Below are 10,785 nucleotides of genomic sequence, written 5' to 3'. Positions count from 1 at the left end.
CAACGTCAATCTCCTACGCGCACCCTAGGACACCACTTTAGACAACTCACCGCCCCAACAATTATAACAAAACGCACAAAGTAAAGTGTTTCAAACTCTTTAATACCGAATATTGAGAAATATTCAATTTAATTTATTATATTTTTTTAATTCGGCCACCCAAACACATACGCGAATGCGTTAATACAAACCTAACCATAACTCCAAACCCTAAGCCCAGTGTAATAACAAATTTCGCAACGCTCAATCTGAACCGTCGATGTTATATCCAACAGTCCAAAAAGGCCAAACTCTCGTACTTATCACTCTCACCCTCTCACACTCGCTCGCAGTCTCACCACTGTTTCTGTTTCTCTTCTAACATGGACCAACACATCGTCGATCCTCCGCGTTCATTCTCATCACTCTAAACTCCGATCTTCATTTTGATTCAGACCCATCAAAATAATCACTAAACCCACCAATAAAGTCGAAGCTTTTTCTCACTTCGTCTATCGGAATTAGCGTTACTGAATAATCCTCGGACCCTCAGAAAAAAAGATTTGTTTTCTTTTTTTTTTGGGTTCTTGATTCGAAACTGTTCGCAGTAGAGCGGTTTTAGACCTGTTCTGTGTTGGTTTCATTGCGATATTGTTTTTTTTTTCTTTTTTTGTCAGTGGGTTGAGTGAAGTTTTTATTTTGTGCGGTGTGTAATGGTGAGTGATAGTTACTCGAAGATGATGTCTGATGTTGTGATTCGATCGATGCTGAAGAACGGTGGTGATTACGGCGGTGAAGATTTGGGGGTTCTAAGGGAGAGGGAACTGGCGCGGTTGCGAAGTGGGTCGGCGCCGCCGACCGTGGAGGGGTCGTTGTCGGCGGTGGGAGGGTTGTTTGAGGGTTCGGCGGCGGCGGGGGTTTTTGGCGGTGGAAGGGGTTTTGGGAGTGAGGAGGAGCTTCGGGCTGATCCGAATTACGCGAATTATTACTATGCGAATGTGAATCTGAACCCGCGGTTGCCGCCGCCGCTGGCCTCGAAGGAGGACTGGCGGTTCGTGCAGCGGTTGAGGGGTGGTTCTAAGGTGGGGGGAATTGAGGATAGGGGGATGGTGCGTGATGATGGTGGAATTGTAGGTGGTGATAGTTCTTTGTTTTCTGTGCACCCTGGTGGGTTTGGTGTGAAGGAGGAGGGTGGTTTGAAGCACCGGAAGGGTGGCCCCGAGTGGGGTGGCGAGGACGGCTTGATCGGTTTGCCGGCATTGGGCATGGGGAGTAGGCAGAGGAGTATTGCTGAACTGTTTCAGGTGAGAGTTGTTTTGGTGTTTGTAAATTGTAACTGGAGTTTTATTTATTTATTTATTTTGTGTATGTGTATGTGTGTGTGTGTGATTTGTATGTTTTGTTTATTTTATGTTTATATATGTTGGATGTTTAACTTGTGCTCCTTTTGGTGATTGATGGTTGGTACTCTAACTGAAGATCTGCTGAGAAGTATGTGTGTGTGAGTTTGTGTTCATTGGATGGAAACAATGCATCACTCTTCTCATAATGGAAGAACCATTAGGGATTCCCTGTGGCCAGTTCATATAACAGTGTGTTGTGCCTCTGCCTTTGGATGTTGGAGAAGTGTGACACTGGTCTGGGGTGGTTACTCACATTGTGGGAATACTCTAGTGTGATTTTGTCGTGTCCTTTGGTCCCTAACTCTTGGAGTATTCGAGTACCGCCAACATTATCAACTACATTTTGGTCCTTAACAGTTGGAGTATTCGAGTACTGCCAACATTGTCAACTACATTTTGAGTTTGGTAACTGACATTTGGATGTTTGTTTGCCCAAGATATTTGAATAAACTTTGTCCAAGTGATCGGCGTAAATCTCGGAGGGTACAATGACTCATTAATTGAATTTGTTTTAGGGTGTGTTTTGAGAGTTGGGTTTCTTAATGGGCTCATTAAAGAATTATCAAATTAGAGAATTTTCTTATGAATAAAAAATTTGCTCTTCTGAAGTTTTGCCTGTTGCGCCAGTATTCTTTCCAGATTAAGCTGAGACATAGTTTGGCTGCAATGGGATTTATGGATTGCAAATTTATTAATTTTGGGATTGTGGCTCCTTTTATTTCTGTTTCTATGATTGGAATCTCTCAGGTGGGTGCTGTTGTTGACTTGTCCATGCTGAGTAGGCACGCGTTTTAGTGGACTTTTGAGTCACTCTACCTTTATTGCATATCTTTGGTTTGTTTTTATCGTATGAGTTTCTTAATGGTGCATTCATTTTCTAATTGGAGCTCAATTCAAAGAATTTGCATATTTAGTATGGAGATGCAACTTTACGGGCTTGAAATTTAAAATATTTTCTTTACCAATTAGTTTTGCAATGGAATGATGTTATTACATTTGTGGTGATCATGGCTACTTGTATCATTTTATCTAGTTGAATTGTTTCTGATGCTTTGTTTGTTATATTTTCAAAGCAGGATGAAATAAATAATGCATCATCTGCCTCCAAGCACCCTCAAAATCTGCCTAGTAGTAATTTATTTGATGATATTGTTGAAAAATCAGAAAACCGTTTTGCTTATGCGCATCAAGAGTTGGATGCCTTGAGGTCTGGTGGAAATAAGCAGGGCATATCTTCGGCCCAAAATTTTGTTGGTTCAGGGCCTCAAACTTATGCTTCTGCCTTAGGAGCCTCCCTATCAAGGAGTAGCACCCCTGACTCTCAACTTCTACCTAGAGCTGCTAGTCCTTGCCTTCCACCCATTGGTGATGGCAGGTCCAGTACTGATAAAAAGAGTTCTAATGGTCAAAACTCACTCAATGCTGTCTCATCTAATTTAAATGATCATGGAGATCTGGCATCTGCTTTGGCTGGTATGAATTTGTCCACCAATGATATAATAGATGATGAGAAACATTCCCAGTCATCTAGGCACAATGAATCAGATTATACTCTCAGTTTTAAACAGCACCCTTACTTAAACAATCCTGATTCCGTCCCTTTTCAGCGTCATTCAGCTAGCCAACCCCATTTGCAAGTGAATAAAAGCAGTGGTTTTGGATTGGATCTGAATCAATCAGCAGGGTATACAAATGAACAGCTAGAACTTCACAAAGCTGGTGGAATTTCTGTTAATTCACATTTAAAAGGACCATCTACACCAACTTTTACTAGCAGAGGTAGTCCGCATGCTCGCTATCAGAATGTGGATGATATCTCTTATCCTAATTATGGTATGACTGGGTATACTGTTAATCCTTCATCACCATCCATGATGGCAAGCCATCTTGGAAGTGGTAATTTGCCTCCATTCTTTGAAAATGCTGCTGCTGCATCTGCACTAGGATTGAATGCTATGGACTCCAGAGCCCTGGGAAGAGGTGCAAATTTAGGACCTTTGTTGGCTGCGTCAGAGTTACAAAATTCAAACAGGCTGGGAAGTCATGCTGCAGGTAGCACTCAACAGTTGCCCCTGATGGACCCTTTGTATCTTCAGTATCTAAGATCGGGGGATGTTGCTTCTGCTGCACAGATTGCTGCCCTTAATGAATCAGCAATAAATAGGGAATGCACAGATTTACTTAGTCTCCAAAAAGCTTATGTCGAGTCTTTAATTGCCCCCCAAAAATCGCACTTCAATGTTCCATACCTTGCTAAATCACCTACTTTGAGCCCTAATTCTTATGGAAATCCATCATTTGGTATGGCCACGTCATATCCAGGAAGCCCACTGGCTGGTTCCGTTTTCCCAAACTCCCTCTATGGGTCGGGTAGTCCCATGAACCAAAGTGAACGCAATATGCGTTTGTCTGGGATGAGGAACATGGCTGGTGGTTTCGTGGGAGCTTGGCCTTCAGACACCGTGGGTAGCTTAGATGAGAATTTTGCATCTTCCTTGCTCGATGAATTCAAAAGTAACAAGACCAAATGTTTTGAACTTTCCGAAATTGCTGGGCATGTTGTGGAGTTCAGGTGCATACCGGTGATCATAGTATCATACTATGTTTTGCGTCTTGACTTTTAATATTTAGCTAACTTGTTTTTATATTCTTTCTTAAACAGTGCTGACCAGTATGGAAGCCGTTTTATCCAACAGAAACTTGAGACGGCCTCGATGGAAGAGAAAAACATGGTTTTCCATGAAATCATGCCGCAAGCACTTTCTCTAATGACTGATGTCTTTGGTAATTATGTAATTCAGAAGGTACTTTTGATTTTTTCTTTGTTTTATGCTACAAATTGGAACTCAATGTATTTTCATTTTTGACTTTGTATAGTGTATTTTTTATATATTTTATTTTGTGATTATCATGTTTAAGTGCGCATCAAATTCATTATACAATGCAAAAAACCTTGGAACTTGTCCTATACAAGCCTAACATATTGTAATTCATGTTTAGTTTTTTGAACACGGAACAGCAGCACAAATAAGAGAACTGGCTGATCAGCTTACTGATCATGTGCTGACCCTAAGTCTTCAAATGTATGGCTGCCGAGTTATCCAGAAGGTCTGCTTATCAATTTATCTACCTTATGACTGTTTCTATAATAATATGCATTGTTTGCTTTTATGTTCTACAAATTCTGCAGTTCTTTGTGATGGTTTGTAATTTGTTACATAGTCAATCATGCTATTTCAGTCCCTGGCCTCATCAGGTTAGGTGGAGTGTCACTTTTTGCCATCAAGATGATACTGGCTGTGATTGCAGTCAAAGAGTGGCTGCAACAGCCACCATGATGACACCACAGTGAACAGGGGCAAAACTTCCGTCCCTTGGTTTGCTCCTGCCTTGGGATTTTCCAATCAACGCTGCTGGTTTCCCAACCAAGACCTGCCATGGGTGTTTGGCTGTATATCAGCTGTGGCTTCTTGAAGAAGCCTTTACCCTATTTTAGAGATCACACCATGATCTAAGGTTTTACTAACTAGTACTCTATGGGCACTGGTTAAGGTGCCTGTAATAGTCAGCATTAAATAGTTCTAATCGGTCCCACTTTAGTAATATTATTAACTCCCTCCCTTTTCTTTTATTCATGATTTGTTTGGTTGTGCTTTCTCTCGACTTGGTGCCTTAAATTGTTCATAACATGTTGACTGATTTGAAATGATTTTTTTTAATGTATTTATACATCCTTTATTGTTATTAGTTTGTGGTACAAAACTTTAAAACCTTTAGGATTATTAATATTGAATATTAAGGATGAACATGTAAATTTTTAGCACTTTTTGAGTTTTGGACATTTATGTTTCAAATTATTTATATTGTATTTGAGTTTGATAGCTTCAGTATAGCTGTCACTCCATGATTTGCTTCAATTTTGGGCTTGGCTACTATTCCTTTTCTGGATTGACTACTACTTTTTATATGTCAAAATTTGTTTTGGAGCTTAATGCTTTTCAATGTTATATACTACGTGGAAAGGCCAGGAAAAATTCACCCCGGTATCACACAAACTGTTACTAGACTTGCCTTTAAACTGGCTATTTTGTGAATTTGAGATATCATGTTGAGAAGGGTTGTCAAGGCACCCTTTTGAAATAATCACAATGAGCCACACTTTTATCTTATTTGGGATATTGTGACAGTTATTTTTTTTTAAAACATTTCAGATTTTACTTGATGGGTGGGGGATGGCCCGGATGGGTGTTCGTGAGCAACTCAAGTCTTTTAATTTTTTTTCCTCATTTTCTTAATGTTAGAAAAGCGATGTTGTCCAGTAGTTTTGTTGACACATCACTTTCTGTAGTTTTTAGTGTGACAAATATAATGGATTTTTCTTCTATGCAATGTGGTTTATTTTGTGTGTGAAACTGCTATTTTGACTTATTATTATGCTTTGAATGTAGAATGCTGCTTTGATTTGTCTTGGTTGATGGTAAGGTTGACAGTTATTCATTTTGTCTTTCTCTTCTAAATTGTGTAGGCTATTGAAGTTGTTGATATGGATCAGCAGACTAAAATGGTTACAGAGTTGGATGGTCATATTATGCGTTGTGTTCGGGATCAAAATGGAAACCATGTCATCCAGAAATGTATTGAATGTGTACCCGAAGATGCAATCCAATTTATTGTTTCAACGTTTTATGACCAGGTTGTGACATTGTCAACTCATCCTTATGGTTGCCGGGTTATACAGGTAACAGCTGCATCTTATGCATTTGTGTTAAAAAACATAGTAGCTGGATCGATAGCTTGAAAGATTAACATTATAGTTCTAAACTATTCATGTTTCAATGAGCAGAGAGTCTTGGAGTACTGCCATGATCCCAAAACACAGCAAATTATGATGGATGAGATTTTGCAGTCTGTCTGTAAGTTGGCACAAGACCAATATGGGAATTATGTTGTGCAGGTTTGTTGCATTTCATTTCAGTTTTTTGCTATTATCCCACTGGTTACAACTTGTGATCTTATTTTCTACATGTTTGCAGCAGTACATGTTCTTGTGCCTTAGTATTAATGTGAACACTTTTGGCCAATTGGTAATTTGGTATTAAAAATTGGTCGAGTATAACATAACATTGAATCAATTATGAAATCTCTTTTGGTAAAATCTGAGTGTTCGTTTTTTTTTATGTTCCATCCAACTGAACATCAATCCAACCTCCCCCTTGCTTTCACGTTTCTGTCTTGGAAAGTGGAAAAATCTCACTGAATGGTGTTCAAACAATAAAACAAACATGCTCTAAATGGTACCAACACTTTGTCCATACTAGAGTCAAGGAGGGTTGATTATAAAATGCTGGAAGTATGGTGACTCTAATTTGGTGTTTTTGTGATTGTGACAGCTTAATATTATATAAACTATAGGCAAAACATTGGAAAAAGATTTAAAGATCAATAATTTGTCCATTGACATGATTTATGATCAGAAAATTATTGTCATTTGATTCATATAGATACATGACTCCACCTAGTGTTAAAGACTGTTATTGTGTTGTAATATTGTATTAAATGGATGGAAAATGCACCTGCGTGTTGATTTTATTTTAACTGCCATCACTTCCTATGTTCTTACTTTTTAGCCTTTAGTTTTGGTTATTTCGATATTTGTATGCTTTTCTGGAGTTATTTGTTTCTGATAGAAACATGGTTTCGTATCTTATAATTATAAAGAATAAGGGATTTCTCCCTTTAATACAGTGCCTAATTTGCAGAACTGAGTGTCTGTACTCCCAATTCCCAAACAATTTTCTAAGAAATGACAAGACACTTCTATTTTTCCACCTCTCCTCTTATTTGGCAATCTTCCTTGGTTCTTTCCAATCTCAGCCAAACAGATTTCAACAATTAACTATAACTAACAAAAGTCTCTAATTATTTACAGATTGACAACTAACAGCCATCTAACAATACTGCCTCCCTAATGTTTCACCTTTTCCTTTGAATGTCAATGGCTTGCAGCTGCTGAACTACTCCGATGCTCTGTTTTCTGCAGTATATTTTGCTATGAAATAGAGCATCATAGTAGCCTCTGTAATTTCACTGAGGAGATCCAATGGCTTTGCTGCAAGCTGAACTACTGCATGTGTTTGTGGTTAAGGATTATTAAGATCCTCCACCTTATTGTGCTTTTGTGGTGGGTTGACAGTACTATCCATACCCAAAACCAATGTTACCATCAGTTTAGTTGTTGGCTCTCTCCTTGTTTTAGACATAGGGCTTACCTCAATTTTTGCCTTCTTTGCAACCCAAAAATATCTTCTACTATGATTCTTGATCTCAAGAACTTAATTTTTTCTTCTATTTTCCGATTCTTTGTCCAAAAATGTTGTGGTTTGCTTTTGTTGGGTTTCTCCCAATTTTTTAGCTTTATTGTATTCATACTTGCCCTTGAGCTGCTGGAACTGTTCTCTTATATGCTTCATCTCTTGTTATGTTTTCTTGCTGCCTTTCATCACCAGCTTCTGCTCTGTGCACCATTGGTTCTTGGCTCTCCTCTTGAACTTCATCTCTATTTACTTTCTTGCTCTCCATGTTCTGAATCTTGAAGATAAACCCCAAGCTCTGGTTGGAAAAGCTTGAGTACAGCCTTCTCAAAGGAGAAAAATGTGTCATCTTGGTTGCTCTTCTTCCAACAAAACCACTGAGAATCTCCTCTCAATTCCATCAAAACCCATGATAGCTTCTCCACCTCAAGCACTTTAAGGCCTTCTAAACAATCATCTAAATTTATCAGCCACCAACTTGTCGCTCGTCCCACCAAATCTTGAAGTTATCCTTCCATCAAATTTTGAAATCATTTACACAACCCCACAGAAGCAGAGTTCTAAAACCTGTTTATAGAAGCATAGTATCTTATTAGAAACAATAAAGGATTTCTCCCTTAAATACAGTGCCTCATTTGCCGAACTTCTAGGATCTGCATCTCCCAATGTCCAAAGGCCCCAATTTTCTCACAAATGACGCAATATTCCTCTCTTTCAACTTCTCTTATTTACAGGCATTCTGCTTTAATTTTCTTCTATCTCAGCCCGACAAGCTAACATATTCCCACAATTAACTAACAAACTTACTCTCTAATTACTAACAGATTCCTGCTATGAATTTTTGTTGGATGATTTTTTTTACCTGTTTAGATTTTACCAAATTTTTCTTCAAGTCTTTGATTGTTGTTTAAAAATTGCAGCATGTGCTGGAGCATGGCAAGCCATATGAACGTTCAGCTATAATCAAGGAATTAAGTGGGCAAATAGTGCAGATGAGCCAGCAGAAGTTTGCCTCTAATGTTATAGAAAAGTGCTTAACTTTTGGAACACCTACAGAGCGTCAAATCCTTGTGAATGAGATGCTTGGCTCCACTTATGAAAATGAACCCCTACAGGTTTGTTCATGAACTATGATCCCCATTGATGAACAAATCTCTTGTTTGTTGCATTATGCTTCTCTTAGCCATGGATATATAAAAATGTAATGCTAATATAATTATATATATTCGATATGTTATATTAAACTGTGATGGTTTAAAAGAAAATCCGGAATCTAGTGGCTTGCAGGGCCCACTTACATTTTTTTTCTTTGTCTATTTATGGTTTTGCTTTGAGCACTAGTGTGTGTGTGTATATATCAGTTTGTTTGCTCACAATTAGTCTTATACTGTTTAACATAATAGTTGATGAATGAAAAAGCCTAGGTATAATCTTCAATTGGTTATATAACTTACAATATGACAGTTTCTTCTGTTTTGTGATTATATAACTTTGTAACTTTATTATTGTAAAAAAAAAAAGTGGTAGCTCTTATTTCCAAAAAGCTTATCTGATTAAGTTTGGTACTGTCATTTTTGTTCTAATGTTAATTGATCTTTTTGTTTTTTAATAATTATTTCTGCTTTTCTCTTATTTTGCCTGTGCTTTTTTATGGTTTTAGGTTATGATGAAGGATCAGTTTGCAAACTATGTTGTACAGAAAGTGCTGGAAACCTGTGATGACCAGCAACTTGAGCTAATCCTTAATAGAATAAAGGTTCATCTGAACGCCTTGAAGAAGTATACATATGGGAAGCACATTGTTGCCCGTGTAGAGAAATTGGTTGCTGCTGGGGGTATGTTCAATCTCATAAATTTACTTTTTATTTTGGCACATAAATTTACAAGTCCATTTTTACAATTGCGTCATTGTAGTCACCGTAGCTTCTTTTGCGGATTCATGATGTTCATATTTACTTATTTTCTTGTCCCTCTTAAACTATTCTTTATTTCAATTTAACAGTAAAGTTTCCTTGAAATTTGTGTATGGACTCACTTGACATTATTTACAACTTGCATGCGTGTTGTTTGTTTTAAGAAAAAGTTTCCTTTCCATTCAACCATGAGATTTGATAATTTTCTTGTATCAACTTTTTACTCAATCTAGTAGCATCATGAAGTAGGGTGATCTATGATGTCTGGTAATGTTTTGCAATTGATGAATCGTTCTCATTATCCCATGAAAGATGAATGGTTTTCACTTGCTAAAGGATGTCCAAAATAGACCGAGTCTCAGGTGTACTTGTATCTAAATTTTTGTTTTTGTTGGATGAGTCATAAGTCTGATTTCACTTCACAGAGTTCATCATGACATGATGTGGACATTGTTTGTCAGCTTGCATGTAGCTTTAATATATGTTAAGATCTTTTTTGATTATGTGTATTTAACTAAAAATATTGTATCTTGTGTGGTATGCAGAGAGGAGGATTAGTGTTCTGACTCTGAATCCTGCACAGATGGTATAGAAGATGTACAGCTAACTGAGGATAATACAAGCACCTGCTCTTTTTTTCTTTTGATATCATTATCTAATGGCCCTGTCTGTAATCAGGTAGTGAAGTAATAAATTTAGTTGTACTTGAAATTGTACATTTGTTAGTATGAGGATATAATACCTAGAAAGAATCAGGCTAAGGCTCAAACTTGGCAATGGCCTTGCCTGATTCTCATGCGGCAGGGATATAATATTTATGAGCTAGTTTTCATGTTGTAAAGGGAGGTGTTGACTTGTACAAATTTTACTAGGTTGCTTATCAGAGTTACTACTTGTATTCCGGATCCATAAATCTTTTGACATATGAGGCTTTTCTTTTTGCCCTATGTTAAGCCTTTTGCCTCTTGCTTCAAAATTTCTTTATCTCACGGCTTTTCATTTCTTAATGATTAATACTAATATTGTCGAATTTAGGTCGCATTTTCATTTCTTGTTTTCAGTTTTTAATTACAAAATTGTCACATTTTTACTATATTTTGTTTTGAAAAATATATACAGGAAATATTGAGGTTTTTTTTTTTGGTTTCATACACGGTTCAATGCTTTTTCTTTAGTATT

At 37.5% G+C, this 10,785-nt stretch overlaps 1 protein-coding gene across 2 annotated transcripts; it reads left to right on the top strand.

Moving 5' to 3' along the window:
* Positions 1–250: 250 nt before the first annotated feature.
* On the top strand, positions 251–10,553 carry LOC109814048 (pumilio homolog 1). Of its 2 annotated transcripts, none has more exons than XM_020378380.3 (9): positions 251–1,283; positions 2,456–3,954; positions 4,045–4,186; positions 4,383–4,490; positions 5,908–6,120; positions 6,226–6,336; positions 8,614–8,808; positions 9,354–9,528; positions 10,152–10,553. In XM_020378380.3, exons 1-9 carry the CDS (start codon positions 693–695, stop codon positions 10,196–10,198), a joined length of 3,081 nt encoding a protein of 1,026 aa, XP_020233969.2. In that variant the 5' UTR covers positions 251–692; the 3' UTR covers positions 10,199–10,553. The 2 variants fall into 2 exon arrangements, with proteins under 2 accessions (XP_020233969.2, XP_020233970.2); XM_020378381.3 differs by having other exon boundaries at positions 252–1,283; positions 2,459–3,954.
* The last annotated feature ends 232 nt before the right edge of the window (positions 10,554–10,785 follow it).

The sequence above is a fragment of the Cajanus cajan genome, chromosome 9 (assembly GCF_000230855.2).
Source record: "Cajanus cajan strain Asha chromosome 9, NIPB_CcT2T_4, whole genome shotgun sequence".
In the NCBI taxonomy this organism is placed as follows: Eukaryota; Viridiplantae; Streptophyta; class Magnoliopsida; order Fabales; family Fabaceae; genus Cajanus; species Cajanus cajan.
This window is presented reverse-complemented; position numbering and strand designations above follow the sequence as displayed.

Bases quoted from the DNA above. Each gene is read 5' to 3' on its own strand.
- LOC109814048 (XM_020378380.3), top strand. From the start codon at position 693: ATGGTGAGTGATAGTTACTCGAAGATGATGTCTGATGTTGTGATTCGA. The intron at 8,809-9,353 runs GTTTGTTCATGA...TTATGGTTTTAG, and splicing joins ATGAAAATGAACCCCTACAG to GTTATGATGAAGGATCAGTT. The intron at 9,529-10,151 runs GTATGTTCAATC...TGTGGTATGCAG, and splicing joins GAAATTGGTTGCTGCTGGGG to AGAGGAGGATTAGTGTTCTG.